This window comes from Pyrgilauda ruficollis, unplaced genomic scaffold (assembly GCF_017590135.1).
Source record: "Pyrgilauda ruficollis isolate IOZ18807 unplaced genomic scaffold, ASM1759013v1 scaffold24, whole genome shotgun sequence".
Classification (NCBI taxonomy): Eukaryota; Metazoa; Chordata; class Aves; order Passeriformes; family Passeridae; genus Pyrgilauda; species Pyrgilauda ruficollis.
Genome location: NW_024523648.1, coordinates 5,583,453 through 5,600,782, shown reverse-complemented (window position 1 = coordinate 5,600,782; position 17,330 = coordinate 5,583,453). Strand labels below are relative to the sequence as shown.

General features: G+C 36.2%; 1 protein-coding gene across 5 annotated transcripts in view; it reads left to right on the top strand.

The window, feature by feature from the left end:
* The window catches only part of EPB41L2 (erythrocyte membrane protein band 4.1 like 2), a 103,936-nt gene extending 87,073 nt beyond the window's left edge, over positions 1-16,863 (top strand). For 4 of the 5 annotated variants that reach the window (XM_041470155.1, XM_041470152.1, XM_041470156.1 and 1 more), the window contains exons 14-17: positions 11,305-11,427; positions 11,905-12,003; positions 14,018-14,098; positions 16,725-16,863. In XM_041470155.1, coding sequence (XP_041326089.1) covers positions 11,305-11,427; positions 11,905-12,003; positions 14,018-14,098; positions 16,725-16,832 — 411 coding nt within the window. In that variant the 3' untranslated portion in view covers positions 16,833-16,863. Of the gene's footprint in view, positions 1-8,623; positions 8,678-8,886; positions 9,448-11,304; positions 11,428-11,904; positions 12,004-14,017; positions 14,099-16,724 lie in introns of all 5 variants that reach the window. The other variant, XM_041470157.1, reaches the window with a different exon arrangement.
* The last annotated feature ends 467 nt before the right edge of the window (positions 16,864-17,330 follow it).

Genomic DNA, 17,330 nt, shown 5'->3' with positions numbered 1-17,330 from the left:
TGACAAACTGCCTCCTTTCCTTATGTCTGCTGCACATGTTACAGCAATACCACTAGAAAAAGGTCTTCTATTTTGATCCTCAAAGAAAATATTAAACCGATTATTGTGGAATCAAAACGGAGGAGGATCTGTTTAATGTTTCATTTAGCAAAGTCTTCTAAACCAATGTACATATTAAAGACTTGCTAAATATGACATGATGCAATTATAATACCAGTCTAAGTATAAAATAATGAAAAACGTATGGTTTTAAGATTTTCTCCATTTTTACGTAGTCTAATCCAATCAATAATTTTTACTGTAGTTACAGAAAATGCAACCCCAGATAAGTCAGAAAATAATGAAAATGTTATATGTACCCCATCATTCACACAGAATCCAAAATGCAACAGTATGAGCAGTAAATCCATCTTCAAATTTATGGATTTGCAGTGTTGACTTGTAAATGCATCTTTTCCTAAGATTACCAGTTGATATTTGTACTTGTAGAAAGATAACTGGGAAGTGGTTCACTTTTTAAAGAATGTTCCTTAAGGCATTCAGAATATTTGGAGATGAGACATGAAGATTATCTGCAGAAAATTACCAACACAATGAATTGCAGTTTAAGAATAAATATATTCACTTAACAAGGGGTATATGTGTGTGTGTGCAAATAATTCATCCCAAGACAACAATGTTCCTAAAATTTAAGACAGTTTGTAAATACAGTGTTTAAGTGTTTGACTTGAACCCTAAACTTTTTCCCCAAAAGAACTCCTGGGTTAGATTCCATTTTCCCATCAATTTGTTGGAGAATTTGAGTCACCTACCATAAAATTTATGCATATCATTTTTGTTTGTTACTCATTCTTAAATTTTCACCTGGGAAACAATAAAAAGTACAGCAAGAAAGGGACACAGTGTGAAACTTCCATTTTTCATGCCACTTATGCCAAAAATTACTTCAGCCATTCTACAACAATGTAGGTGCAAGAAGACCCAAGTCGCTTAATTTCAGCATCTGGGGCCGAAAAAGTAAAGGTCTGTAAAATCCAGCACGCTTTGCAGCATTTACAAAGAGATGAAGCCTCTGTGTTAGTCTGTAAGCCAATGTTAACACTTCCCTTTCTTGATAATTTGTCATGCGCTCACACAGGTGGAATGCGAAGAGGAGGAAGCACAGCAGAAGGTGCTTGGTTGTTCTTTTACAATTGAACCCGGCTGTGGCTGCCTGCCTTGTTAGCACCCTAAATTTATTGTGGGTTTTGTCTGAATAGTGCCTTTTCACCTCACCATTTTATTTCCTTTATTTAACTGTCTGATTGTAAGGGTCCTTTTTTATTTACTTGCTGCTGGTCCATTTTATGTTCTTTATGTTTTGTTTTGTTTTTGTTTCCTTTTTGTTTATGTGGCTCAATTTCACAGATCAGTTCCTTGAGAGTAGACGGGGAAAATATTTATGTCAGACATAGCAATTTAATGTTGGAGGTTTGTATGTAATACAAAAAGTACTGTCCATTCTTACGGGCTGCCAGGCTGCATGGGATGGGAGGTCACCTGCAGGCTGTTACGGTCACTCTGCATGAAGTGCATGGGGAAAACCGGCTTGGAAATGCTGCATGTTACCATTCTAGTTTCTGAGTTTAAGCAAAAACCAAACAAATGCAAAATACCCACAACCAACCCTCAGCTTGAACACTGAATGTAAATTAGTGTATTTTTGCTAAATGTTTCCAAGGTGGCAACTGGGAATAATAGCCCTATTTAGATACAGCAGACACATGGGTGCAATTCATAATTCTAAATAGATTTTTTTTTTTTATACATTGCACCTCAATGTTTGCATCTTTTGTTGAGTAGTTTCCAGCTTTTGCCAGTTTAATCAACCTTCCTCAAATACATTAGCTGAAGAAATAGAGTTCGTAAGGGACAAGCAGTAGAAGTATAGAAAACTAGTTCTGGTTCTGAGACTGGTTTTAGGAACATTAAAAAATGATGCAAGGATCAGATATTCAAAAGGAATGTTTGGATATCTTTGGAAATATTTTCTGGGGTTTTTTCCTTTTCAAATGGAAGTAAATTTTGCTTCTTGAATGTTGGTTTTCATTGCAGATGAGCAACATCAAAGAGCTTTGAACAGTATGTTCATGTGTAGTGCATTGTCACTGAAGTAGAGATTTTTATTACAAGAATTTTTGTATAGATTGCTGATCTCAATTATTTTATCGGTCACTGTAGTTATTATTAGTATCATTTAAGTTGTGGTTAATAACCTAAGCTAGTAACTGAAGATACTGTAAAATATCTCACTGCTGTCTTTATTTCATTCATCCAGATGGGGCTATAAATAATTCCCTTTGTCACAAAAACAGTTTTTTAAAAAATGATTGGTTTTGTTCAGTAATAAGGAGATGTATGGATCGCAGTAACCCAACTAATGTTTTATGGCTTTTTGCAGCTTTTTGATCACTATTGAAACTTTGCTTGTGTATAACTTACTGAAGCACTGAAAGTGTGCATTGCATAACTGTGCTTTGATCAAATCCAAGAAATGTGCCTTGTGTCAAGCCAAGACAGGTCTTAAAATAATGATGGGATTGTTACAAGCTTCAGTGGTATAATAGAATGCCTTTGGCATAAGATTTTACTTTCTCAGAAAACTTTAGGGGGACATATGTAATATCTCATTTGTTAGGCCAGGATGAAAAGTGGTCCTATGACAATACAAACCTACAGAGTTGCCAGAAGGGGAGAGGTTCAAATGTTCAAAATGCATGAGGGTTTATCCACAAGGTTAGGAAATAGATGTGCAGCACCAAACCCTTACTGGCGCTGAACATGCAAGTGAAAAGAAATTAGAAACTATGGAGTTTGGGGTGTGGGTTTTTCATGACTTAATGTGAAGAATCTGTGCATTGCAATCACTGACAATAAAAATCCTAATCTCAATGGTAGATTTCAGAATATTCTGGTAAAAAGTGTTTAAAATCCTTGTAAAAAATCCAGATTCTATACCTACATAATTATTTCTGATTACATTATTTTGACAAAACTTCCTTAATGATTGTGTCTGCATTGATAATATTTCACTTCAATCTTCAGTCTTTTAGTTCTTTACTAAAAATGGATCCCAGGCTTAAACTTGAATATAACTATAGAATACTACTGAAAAAATATTCTTATGTTAGAGTGAGCATAAGCAACATGAGATTTCCTTGAGACCTGGAATGCTGGAAGGAGGACAAATTGTGAAAGCAGGGTGAAATCTGCTTCTCTCACCAAATCCCAGCCATTGTATTTAGAAGACAATTCATAAGAAAGCTAAGCATATATATTTTTGTCTGGCTACTAGAGCAGTTACATTTTGGCATAGCTCCTGAACCTTACTTCTGTCCTGTAGCTGGTACAAAGTGAAAGAATACCTTGTAGTTATTTGATCCAAGGTGCTGCAGTTTGGCCTCAATGGTCATGAGAAAATCCAGTTCCCACTGTGGTGTCCCCTTTGGCACTGATCTATGGAGGTGCAATTTCGAACATTTTCTTGGTACTGGCATGCACAAAAACTATTCCTACTTGCCTGTCTGCTGTCAGGTTCTTAAAAGTAGAATTGGCAGGTAATAGGTTTTAAGTCTTTAAATCTGATTCTTCCAGTAAGTTTAAGCCCACATGAGAGACACAATGATGTTGTCTCTCTGAAGCTAAGCAGGAGTTCACAGATGTATTGTGTTCACAGATGTAAATATTTTCATGAAGCTTGTAATAGCAAAAAAGATGCATTTTTATGCTCCTTGGGTTAAACTATTCTTTCTTACAGCTACCTTCAGTTAAGTTAGCTGCACAGTATCCTGAAATATTTGCACCTGGTTTTACAACTTTGAGGGGAAAACAAACAGCTCCTGGAAATTGTTGTTTCAAAGGACTAGTAGTGTCATGTTTTTGATGAAAGTAGCTCTTTGCTAAAACCATGTACAACATTATTTTCCTTTGCTTTAAAATATGGAAGAAACAGTGCATGACTAAGACCTTCACTACAAAAAAAAAACCAAAAAAAAAACCAGAATGGTCCCTTATAGTCTTAAACATTTTTATTTTGAGGCACTACAAAGAAAGTCACCATTTCAGACACAAGGCACTTTTCTTGGCTTGGCTGCTTCTTTTAGTCCACAGAAAGGTGAACTTTCAATTAAGCAGGCTTGATGCTACAAAATTATTTTTGATAATAGGACTGATTATTTCAGTAAGATCTGTAAGTGATCTGAATTGTGAATATGTGCATACACAGAACACAGCAACTAACTGTGCATCACTTCTTTATTTTGTTAATTTGTGGTTACTGGCAAGAAATTCCTCAAATTTCTGAGTAGTACCTTAATATTTCTACCTACAGTTGTATATGCCCAAGTACAAATGTTCATCATATTTTAAAACATTCATGACACAGTGATTAATTTAGTAACTATAAATGTATTTTTGGTTGAAACAGACATTTATGTAAAAGTGTAAGTTAATTTTTATTATGTGGTTGTGTGTATTTTCTGTGTTGATTTCTTTCTCTTGAAATTGAGACACCTGCAAGTTACTTTATATCTGGTGGTTCAGTATGGTTTTTTTTTTTGCTCATCTAGTATATTCTGTCACTTCCAGATGATTTGGTTTTATGTTTATGTATAGTGTATGTCTGTCTCATTTCCTGTTGATTTACACTGGCTTTATAAAATGAAAACCAAATAGAAAAAAGGCGACCACATTTTCCAAGTGAAAACACTGCCTGGGAAGGAGAAACAATGGAGTGCAATGCCGTGGATTGCTGGAGCAAAACCAGAGGAACCCGATAAGGTGGCTGCCCTGAAACCTGCTGCTTTTTCGCTGCATCTGCTGTGGGCTAGCTTGGTGGCTTGAGCGCTTCTTTCTTTTTCTTTTTTTTTTTTCCCTTGAAGGAAATAACTTTTTAAACTCAATACTGAAAGGAGAATGTTGAGTTGTAAACCAGGATTTCTGTATGTATATGTGTATAGATATACATATATGTGAATGCCAGCAATGTTTTACTTAAACATCAAACTAACCATGAAGTTCTGAATGGCCACTGCAAAGAAACCCAGTGTTTCATTACTGTTCAGTACTGGAAAATTACTCTATTTGATGTGTCTAGGATGATGGCAAATATGTATTTTCATTCTATACAGAAATAATTGCTTGCAGTTATTTGACACTTCACACAAGAACTTTTGCTTTGTATGTTCACTATGTAATGATTATTCAAATCAGTAATGCTGTGTAAGCAGCTTCATTTCAAAAAGCAACCTGTTCTGAAAACGTCTGCACTCCTGTACCTCTCTTTTCATTAAGGAAAAGAGGGAGATTTTGTCCTGGTAACATCTATGCAATGAAAAGCACTCTAACCAGTGGGACTGGTAGCAGTGTGATAGTGATGAGTAGCAGCAATTGTGATGTTGGTTTTTTACATCACTTTTGGTCTCTTAGGTTAATGTGAAGCTGGCAGTACTATTTCACTAACATATAAATACGACATTTGGGGAACTGTGTTTCCATCCTGAATTATTTGTTGATGGATGCCTGTTAATCCTTGCCTGTTCTTTAGGACAAATGAGAATATAGCAGGGATACCACCACTAATATTCTTTTTCTTCTTTTGCTTCAGCGAAAATGCTTACAAGTAATTTTCTGTGTCCTAGAAATGTTATTTTGGGTACATCTCATTTGTGTCACTATACTTCTAGATCCACCATACTCCTGCAAGTGCACAGCATCTGTGACTTAATTAAACAAAAACTGACAAATTGATATATATTGCAAATAGGAGAAATATTTCTATTTTATGGATACTCGCAATATTTTTTTCTTTAATCCATCCCCCACAGCTTGTAAAGAGTATTTAATGTTAGAGTGTATGACTGTTTACCAGAAGAATTTGCCAAGAATTTAAACACAGGCTGATACAAAATTGATGAATTTTACTATACATTTAATCCTTTTTACTAAATGTTCCAGGGAACAGGGGTTACATTAGCAAACAAATTGTGTGACTGGGGTTTTCATTTTAAAAGACTGGAAGACCCAAAAAGTTAAAGGTGGGAAAATGCTAAAAGATGGGTGATATGTGCCTGTCTTTAATTATATATATACATCTAAGGAGGAGCAGGGATAGAGAGAGGCACACAGTCAGACCACCTACCACATAAAGATTTTGTTTTTCCCCTGCGGTTTTTTTTGGGGGTTTGGGTTTTTTTTACTGCTTTGAGAGAGAAGAAAACGAGGCACCAGAGTACAATGAAAAAAGGATTATGAACATTTTTGCTTTTTGGTATAATCTGTTAATAGATGAATGTTTCTTGGGTGGAGTAATCTAGGGAAAGAAAGTAGGAGTAAGGAACGTATTCCCCTATTATATATTCAATGTTGCATGAAGGCAGATTTAAAAACTTGCATTCCTGTTAACTCTTCTTAGCCACCATTGAAATAAACTTTGAAGTTTAGTGTAGGAAAAGAAAAAACCGAGTTAGGGGTTCTTTTTCTTTTCCCTTCTCTGTTCTTCTGCATGCCATACGCGTTGTAGTGTCCGTACAGTAGCGTGGTGTCACCTCTGTCAGTTCGTACTCTCCATCACCAGGGCTGCACTTGTGTGCATGGCACCTCGGCTTTCCTCTGGCGCCTGCTTCTGGCATGATTCTCTGTAGTGCCCTCCGGGAAGGCTGAAATGTATCTCATGAAATGTTGTCAACATGTGTGTTATGTCCGTGTTATGTATTTGTACGTTGTTGGCTTTTTTATTTTAACCACTTTTACTTCTAACTTCTTAACAGAGCTTGTGGGATGAAATCTGGAATAAAGAATTGTAGCCTTTTCAAAGGCATGTACCCACGTGAACTTTCAAAGTCTGCTTAACCATACAGATTCATAGCCCTTCAGAAAATAGACCAGATTATGAACATATGCTTTAAAGCAATGTGTCATCTTTCATGCATGTTTGAAAAATACAAGTTTTCCCACTGAAATAGGAAAGGCTTTTTGAAAACAGATCTTTAATCAACGTTAATTTGCTCAGGATATTTAAGTATTTTAAATATATATATATAATTTATTATAAAGAAGAAATATTTTAACATTTCAGCGCTGTGGGTATGTATTCTAAGCAAATATGTCTGACAGCCCTAGAGCTCTGATCCAGCTGGGCTTTAGAAGGTATGAGAAATGGATTTTAAAAGGGAAAAAAATCCCAGTAGTAAATACGGAGTTAGCAGCTAAGTAAACTGTGCTGTTTGGGAAGTCCGTGTCTTTCTTTTTCTGTGAATGTCGATGTGTGAATGTCGATGTGCGAGTGTCGATGTGTGAATGTCGATGTGCTCCGTTCGCACGGTGTGTTGTTCCCCTGTCCGCGCCCCCTGCTCCTGCCGAGCCGCTGCCTTTGTCACGTCTCTCTCTTGCCCAACCTCTCCACTGTAGGTGGCTGCCGCTCCGTCCGCTGCTGTCTAATTCTTTCCTTTCCCTTCTCTGACCCGTCTAGAGCCTGGAAGAGGAGATAACCTCCATTTTGTTTAGTAAGGAGCGCTTCGGCGCCGGCACCAGCGGGCCCTTCGCCGCCGCCAGCCCGGGGCCAGCAGAGGGCGCTGCGGGGGAGCAGACGGGCGCCGCCGCGCCGGGGCCGCAGGTGCTGCTCGGGCGCGGGCCGGGCCCGCCGGGGACGGGACGGATCCCACAGGGACACGGACAGGGACAAGGACAGGGACGGGTCCGGGCTGCTCCCGTACGTGCCGGCCTGCCTTAGAGCGGCGTGCCTGCCTCAGAGCGTAACTCTGCATCTGCAGCACGCCAGAAGCAGGGAGGAATCAGTGCTTGGCTAGGGTTACGCTCCGTAGGTGCTGCGCTAGGTAAACAGCAATAAAAACTAGGATTAAGTCACAGATGGTGTGTTGATTTTTGTATTCTTTTCATTTGGGCTCTTAATTTTGATGCAGACTGTTCGCTAAATGTATGCTCGATTAAAAAAATCTGACACCTTAATACGTCATTTACTGCGGGCTTTCAGATAGCTGTCATTACTTTGTTATGGAAAAAATACTAGTAAAGCTGCTTTAATAGCATCCTTTTGGCTCCAAACTGAATTCCTATAGGACCTTCTTTTGTAATCATTTATTGCTCTTCTGACAACACACTACCCTAAGCAGTCTTCCTCTCATTGAGTTGCATAAAGTAACAGACCAAAGACAAAAAACTAATAAAACCCTGCAATAACACTTTTCTACTTTTTTTTTAAATTATGGCAAACTGGTAGTAGAGCATTTCTTTTTCTGTTTAATTTTGTTTAATATTATTTATTCTTAATTCCTGATTTAACTGAGAGAAATAACTGCCTCGATAGCATCACTGGCTAGTACATTCATGCTTTTTATTTTCAGGCTTTCATAATTCAATTCTTACACCAATAATAAATTCCTTAATTCTTACCTACTTTTGATTGAATCTTTAGATGAAGAATAAGGCAACTAGCATCTTGCAGTGAATATGTAGCATCTCTCTAGTATCTTGTGTATACATTCTTAAAAGCTTGCTTGGAGGATGTTGCACTGTTGAAAAGGATTATGCATTGATTTTTGTCCTCTGATTGCTTTTTGTTTCACAGAGACATGCTTCCAGAGCAGAAGGGCCTTGTACTGGAGTCAGCGATGCTGATAAGGTTCTGCAGATTTTTTCCGTGACTAAATTTGGCTCTAAGTCTTCCGATCCATCTTCATTCTTTCCTTCCTTCTTTTTTCAGTTAACCATCACAATCATCTTTTGTCTTCCACATGACATGAACCAGCTATCGGCTAATTTTATTTTCATCATTTTAATTTATTCATATGCTCTTTTTTTTGTTTATCCTCATCCATGTTTTTTGTGCAGAGTTCACATGAGACTCTGGACATAGTGGAGGAGAAGAAGCAGGCAGAGTTTGGGATAGAAGAAACACTAGTCGTAGACGAAACCAACAAAGGGAAAATGCAAGTTGCCACTGATGCTGGGGAGACATGTAAGGTGGAGCACGTGTCAAAAAAGGACTCTTCATCATTGCCATCAGATAGTAGCAGCAGCAGCAGTAGTAGTGAGAGTGAGGATGAAGAGGTGGGAGAATACCATCCACATCATAGGGCAATTGAGGAAGTCATCAGGGAAGAACAGGAAGAAGAGGAAGACATGAAAAGGAAAGAACATGAAGAAAATACTCAGCATGTGGAAGCCATACCAGAAGGCAGTAAACTAAATGTACCAGTTGAGCACACACAAGTTACAGCTGAAGATTTGGTCCAGGAAAATACAATTACTGTAGCTACAGAAGAGAAGAATTTGTCAGAGCAAATTAAGCAAGATGTAGGTGAAGAAAAAGAGGAGGAACAGCTGAAACTCAATGGAGATGTGTCTCATGTTGACATTGATGTTGCACCACAATTAATTTGTTGTTCTGAGGTAAATGGTAGAACAGTATGACAACTAGATTAAGCAGAGATATTTCTTGGGGTGAAAATATACCTGCCTTTCTTCTTCTCCTATTCCTCCACGTCTTCTGGCATCCAACAAGATTCAGATCATTTGGAAGGGGAAACCATTGATGAGCAGTGAAATTCTGTCTCCCTCAGTTATGGTTTCTGACTTTTTGCTAGAACTGAGTGAAAATCACCAGTAAAGGCAAACCTTCCGAAGACTGAGATCTCTTTTTTTTTTATCTCCTCCGTATTTTATATGCACATGCGTAATGTGTATTTATTATTTACATGTTTCCAGTGTTTTAAGTCTTGTCTTGTCTATTTGTCAACTGTTTTTGACAAGTCCATGACATGTAATTGTTATTGGAAAACTATTGCAAATTGAAATTAGAAGGCACCTGTCAGAAATTTTTGTTCCTTTTTTCCCCGTACTCACTCACTACTTTTCTTGTCTTTTTACCCTCCTTCAATAAAACATTATGGATTTGTAGGTTAGAATATGTATGGCTAGAAATTGCAGAGGTGAGAGCACTGCACTGTTAAGTGGTGAGGCTCGTATCACTATGTTTCCATGAAGTCTTCTAGTGCAGTAGATACTTAGGGAGCATGCATGGGTTCCTGTCACAGCCACTTGTTTTAAGCCACACAAGGCTGGAGAGTTCATTACTGGGCAAGTGATAAAGAAGCAGAAAGGGAAAAAATGAAAGGCAGGCATGTATGTCTTAGTAAATTTGTCATGATCTTCTGCTGAGTTTTTCACCAGTTCGGTGAGTTTTTGTAGTTCTCTACCTGCTTGTTCTTGTAATGGTGGCAAATTTTTTTTCTTCACTTTTTAAATTGAAACAACTCATATTCTTTCTTTTGTTGTCTTTTGCATACACAGCTGTTCTGATTAATGATGTGAAAGAATTAGTTTATTAGACTTTTAAAATTTGCAAGTTCCCACACTTCCTAAAAGCATAGATAGTCTGGAGAAAGGGGAAGAAGTGCTGCTGTGTGTGCAAGCCTGAAAGGGTGTTTGGGCTTTTTTCCTGGGATTTTACCCTGTGTGTATTCAAAATCAGTATAAGATAGAAGCTAAGAAAATGTATAAGAAATTTTCTTAATATATAAGGAAATATCAAAAGGCTTTAGTTCTTAAATCTAATGAAAATCTGCTCCAATAAGATAAGTAATGAGTTCACTAGCTTACAGACCCCAGGTTAATTGCTTTATTTGTGATGTTGATGAGAACACCACTAGTTTACTCTAAATTGTTGAAGTAGCTTTTTAGAATGTTTGCCAAAAGAGGTCATTGATTTAGAGAAAAATTTAGACTGCTTAAAATCCAGTTTGCAAAAGCTTTTCTTTTCCACTAGTAATACATACTAGAAAGTTAAATGTTTATGGAATTTTTAGTCCTGATTTGCAGACTGACGAGTGATAGGTATTTTCCCAGATTAGTTCTAATACAAAGTTTATCTGTCTGATCTAGCTGTCAATTTCTTTATGCAAACGAAGATTTTTCTTTTTTTCATAGTCATGCTTTTACACATTTTCAGTACATGTTGCACCTTTGTTTTAGCAATTGCTCTTTGGTATGTACTGTTAGCTGAAACACTGAACTTTGACAATGTTATTAGGAGATTAAATTTTCCTACAATGTTATGGATATCCTAGAGGGCTGATGTATTAATCTTCATTTCATTTTGCTTATTTATTGCATGCTTTTTGTATGGGAAGTCAGTCAAATGCTTATCTTACTGTTATGCTTTCCTTGAGCTTTTGGTTGTGTTTTCTTGGTCCATTTTACAAAACTTCTTCTGTCTTCTGAATGGATTGTTTATTTCTTGCATCACAGCCTCCAGTAGTGAAAACAGAGATGGTAACCATTTCAGATGCCACACAGAGAACTGAAATCTCCACTAAAGAAATTCCAATTGTTCAAACAGAAACTAAAACTATCACATATGAATCTTCGCAGGTATGCTGATGGGTTTGTTTGCAATCTTATTTTTATTACAGTTACGTAGATCAACATAGATAATGTTCAAAAATGCTTTTCAAAAGCATTTTTCCTAGCGGATAAGATTATACTTTGGCTATGAATTAGGTAAGTGAAGTGTTACAAAACCATATTACTTAAGAAGTTTTAATTTTCTTTTGTTATATAAAGACTTAGTTGCTGACTGCAAAAGTATAACTCACTTTAATCCAGTTTTGAAACTTGATTAAAATATCTCATTTCTCCTGAAAGGAACACATAACTGTGAGCATGAATTCTCCACAGAAATGGGCCATAATAATAGCCATACCTGACTCTGTAAACTTGCCTGGCTTCTATTTAGATTTCAGTCCTAGCTGAATTAAAGAATGTGTTTAGCAAGAAAACTAGGCTTTTCTCCTGTGAAAACAATTTTTTTAAATGCCAATATACAATAATACCTTTTTTTTCTTATAGCTTGATGGCAATGCTGTTGGTGATACTGGTGTGCTGGTGAGTGCACAGACAATTACATCAGAGTCCATTTCTACTACCACAACTACACACATCACAAAGGTAAATTATATTTCATGTCTTTCTTGATTAAGACACCAGACCCTCAAAACACAATTTTACATGAAGTATCTTGTACGTCTGCTAATTTATTGAGGAAAACTAACTTGAAATGGAAGGGATTCATTCCAGGCATGTGTGAGAATTAAATCTTTCTGTACAGATTTTGAAGGCAGAAGTCCTAATAAATAAGCAGGAGTATCTGGGAATAGGACATGGAAAGGGGGAAAAATATGACAAGTGTTTTTTCAGTAGTTCATATAGGCCTTATTTCAGTATTTCACAAATGAGTATGTAACTAAATTTTTACAGGTTCAGTCCTGTCCTCACCCACTGATATCCTACAGAATCTTTGCTAGTGTAACTAACTTGTCTGAGGTCCACTGGAGACCTGTTAATGACACCATGATGAACTGAAACAATGTTTCCCAGACTTCCCATGTGTTCATCATCCTCGTGCTTATAGGTTTAGGGTGTATTTAAAAACAGATCGTTCTGTTAGACAGCTTTGCAAGCGTGTTTGGATGCTGAATTATTTCCTCTGCATTCCATGCTTGAAAAGGAAAGGAAAACTCAGTGTTAATAGGACATCACATCTGTTTCATGGAAAACATGAAATGTGATGTTTCATGCCAGAGTGTGTTAAAACTACCAAAGCATGATGATGATTGTTGTTATTGCTAATTTATGTAAATATTTCTCAGATTTTCGGCATGTCTAAACAACACAGTTTTCAGCTCCTCTTTGAACCCTTAGCATCTTTTTCTAAGAAAATTATAGAAAGCATTGTTTAGGGTAAAGAAAAATGGAAGAAGGAAACAAAGTGTGAATTCAGGATTTTTTACAACATGACAGAATTGAATAATAATTCACTGCTCACTGGATCTATTTTCTAAAGATTGAAATATTCTGAAGATTGAAAGTCATATGCACAAAATGATAGTGGAAGAATAATATTGGAAAGTGAGTCACATGAAATAAAGTAAGCTCAGAATTAAAAATACATATGTTAAAAATGTTATAAAGACTAGTCAACAGATCCTTTTCAGACTCCTGCTCCTTTTTGGAGTCATTAAGGCACCATCACTTTAGGAAAAAACCTTTATTCAATTAATTGAATCACAGTTTTGACTGGAAGTGTACATTTTCTTGTCAAGTCCAGATGTCAAATAGTCTTGCTTCTTGGAAGCAATTAAAGAAAATGGTTTCAGTCTTGTCTTCTACTGAAAAATTACTGGAATTACCATGATGCAGCAGAACCTTATGTCTGTTGAATTGATGATAAACAGTTAGTAACAAAATTATTTGAATTTTCTAAGCTGACTTTTTATTTTGCATTGCAAACTGTTCATTACTGACGAAGGGACCTTCCAAAATAGTTTTAATATTCTAATGGTGTTCCTAATGGAGTCATCTTGGCTCTTCCCTGTTCAGTGTATCTTAAGTAGTAGTTTATTCTTTTCAGGCTGATTTAAAAGGCAAATAATATTATTTTGTGAGAATTTTTTATAAGCTGAGGTGTTTTAATCATTAGAATAAGAAGTGAAGAAAAAAAGCACAAAACTGTTCAGCAGCGTGAAATATGTTGAAAATATCTGATAAAGGTCCTTGAATGACAGAACTGAAAACCACATCATCTTTGTATTTAATGGAGACTATAATAAGACTTTGGAGAGGCCCATGATAGATGGGTTGAAATAAAAGACTCTTGGAATTTCCATGTTGTCAGATTTCTATGGCGAAAAAACCTGAAATTACAGTTTACCAAAGATGGGCTCTAGCAACAGGAGTAATTCTCTATTGCTTGATTTATATCAAGTTTAACAATTGCTAGAAAGTGACCAACTGCATAGCTGAAAAAGGAGAGAATGATTTAGCACTGAACACCTTTACTACTGATGCAACTCAGATGCAGAAATCTATTTGCTTCAGTGCAACAGAAGGCTGTGCTTTGTAGAAATATGGAATAATTACAAGGATGTTATTCTGTTTTTTTTAATTTTTCTGACATCTGTAGATGGTAAAAGGTGGAGTATCAGAAACAAGAATTGAGAAGCGCATTGTCATTACCGGAGATGCAGATATTGACCATGACGAGGTGAGTATGCAAACTTAACACTTCAAATGTGGGGTTTGTACTCTGGTGAGATCTAGATGATGTTTCAGAAATCTGAAATCAGTAAGGAAAAGGTAGAAAAAATTGAATAAAACAATATAGAAAGAACCTGAGACTATTTATTGTGGCATAGTTATTAAGCAATTGTGTTTTGCTATTAAGAAGCCTTTTTGAATATATGTGAAAGAAAAACAGCATTTGTAAATTTGCATCATAGATCATGTGAATGGGTTTTTGCTATTTTTAGAGGGATTACTCTTTTTGGAAGAGACCCAGTTTATTTAGTGCAGCTTTTGTACTGGGAGGAAAAGCATTACTGAAGTAATCTTATTTTGATACGCTGATCTGGATAGATGGGAGTCTCTACTGCATTGTTTCAACAACATCTGAATGCAGCATTCATTTTGATTGAAAGCTTTAAAATACATTAGAACATTAACTGCTTGAATTTAAAAATTAGGTTTTGGCCAGTATTTGTAGAATTATGTGTAAAAAATGTAATTGTTGGTGTGCTGTAATTGTATGTACCTTTTATCTCCATCAGTACTAAAGCAGTATTTTACAATATCTTAGTAACTAAGGCTAAGATCACTTCTACATGCCAAATTAATAAGGCTGAATTTGAGCACTACACAGGAAAATAATTGAGAAAAGTCAATTATCTAGTCTTTGTAGTGATGATTACACAGGTTTTTTTTTCATCTAAGAAACTAGAGTAACAATGGCAATCAACAGTCATTGGTTAATACAAATGGAAGAGCCTACCTTGCAGTGAATACATTTCTAATTTTGTGAAGACTTCACAAATCAGCATAATAGGGTTCAGTTTAACTTATGAATTGTAATATATCAAGAGTTTTCAAGGAATTTATTTTCATGTTTTGATTTGTGTCCAGGAAGTGTCTTTTGGCAAGTTGAATCTCTTCTTGAAATTCATAATTAAATGACATGGCTGCTTAGCATCAGGCATGGATGGATCTTGTTTGCCTTGACACACAGTGCATTTCAAATGTCTGGAAAGGTCACAAAATAGCTTTAGTGTACCAGACAATTCCCAGAGCCCTTCTTTAAGTTGGGATAAGTGAATAATGAAGTAAAAAGTGAAATTATAAAAAAGGAAATACAAAATACAATTTTAATCACTGTTTAAAACAGCAGCGAGCAGCTTTTAAGAGATTTAAGAAAGATCTACCACATTTTCTTAAGTGAATATGGAGTTTCTTAAATGCCCAAACTAGATGCTGGATGTTTTTTTATTTTGTCTATTAGCTCCCTATATCATTAATACAGTTTTCAATAGGAAAACAATGTTTCAGTGCGGATTTTCAGAATAGGAATGTTTTTATTACTTGCTGTAATTTACCAGATAGAGTCTTAGGGTTTTTTCATTATTTATGGGTTTATGGTTTGATTGCTAACAAACATCAAATGTCAGTATTGTACCAATGCACATCATGTGTCCTGTACGTATTCCCTTAATAGGATTTCAAATTCAGTGTCACATAATAGTTATGGTGCTGGTGTTTTCAGTCTCTCTTCAGAGTTAGTTATATCTTCTCTCACTTAATACCTGTAGCTAGCTCAGGAAATAGTCACTTTTCTAAATTATGATAAACCTTTTTGTTGCATTATATTTTTATTGCTCCTTCTAGTATTTTGGGCGGGGGGAGGTTTAGTTGCATTTAGTTGCTTCTGAATACCTTCCCATGTTTTCTGGTTTTTTTTTTTCCTTGTGTTAGGTTCCAGCAGTAATACAGCTCACTGAAATATGATGTGTACTAAGATGTGGGCAAGAAAGAGAAGGCCCCAGGTGCTATTTCACCTGTGATGATTCAGAGTGTGCTCTTATGTGGTTGACTATGATGCAGAATAAAGTATTACATTTCAGTTGGAAGGGACTTATGGTGGTCATCTGATCCAACTGGCTATATTGGTACATCTCTTAAATGATAAAATTTCTTAAAATGGGGAGGGATTATAAGCAACTGAATGATACTTGCATTTACACTTCCCTGAATTAAGCTAGAGAAATTTCTCTTAAACTAGTACAAGGAGAAAAATGTGCTGAGAAATTTATTATGATCTTAATCCAGAGTTTCAGTACCACACTTAGTCTACATTCCAAAGTATCTTTCTGTTTTGTTCAGGAGACTGAAGGGCACTCTTGTTTTTCTGTGCTATCTTAAACTCTTAAGGCATATTTGTTAGATCCTTCACAGAAGTTCACAAAGTTCTGTGATGTAGAATTTTTTTTTTTTTTTTTTTTTACCTAAGATGAGCTAGAAAGTTATCTTAAAACTTTATGTTTACGTGTTACTTTCTGGAAATCTTTGTAAATTTTTAAGATAGTGGTGGGGGTGGGTTGGTTGGGGTTTTTTTTCTTTCTTTCTTTTGGGTTTTGTGTTTTGGGAATTGGTTTGGTTTAGGGTTTGGTTGATTTTTTTACCTTTGATCTCAAGTTCAAGTTTTTTACCTTTTGATCTCAAGTTCCTCAAGGAGTTTACGATTCTGAAAAGTTATAACCAAATTCTCCAAAGATACTCTCCCATTCTCTGGCCCCACATGAATGCCCTCTTGGTTAAGTTCCATATTTCAAATATGTTTGCAGGCCCTGGCACAGGCAATCAAAGAAGCCAAAGAACAGCACCCTGACATGTCTGTGACGAGAGTGGTGGTGCACAAAGAAACAGAGCTTGCTGAGGAAGATGAAGACTAAAATAAAAAATGCCCTCAAGCAAATACTTCAGGTAAGCTTATGTAGGTAATTAACACAGGAAAACATGGCATCAGTTTGCTGTTGCATTCATGTTTTTTCAGCTGAAAAATATGGGGCATCTTTAAGATAGGAATTCCCAGAAGGGTGAGTTGAAACAGGTGCTAATGGAAGGCTATTAGTATAGGAATTTTTATCTTAGATCTAATCTGGCATTAATTTCAGTTGCAAATATTCCTATATATGTCTCCCAGTTTTGTCACAGTACTCACACAGCATTTTCTGCAATGGCTGATCAAGTTGTTGTAGTTTATATTGAAGTGGGTTTGAGCTATTTCTGCAAAATATGAGGGATGTGTTACACTTCTCTGTTTACCTGCACAATTATAGTCCTTGCCTAATATCTTGCTTGTTTAGTGGGAAGACTGTGTAGTTTTCAGTAGTGAAGGGACACACTTGACATTTCAGTTTAGTCAGCTAATCCTTAATCCTAAACACACT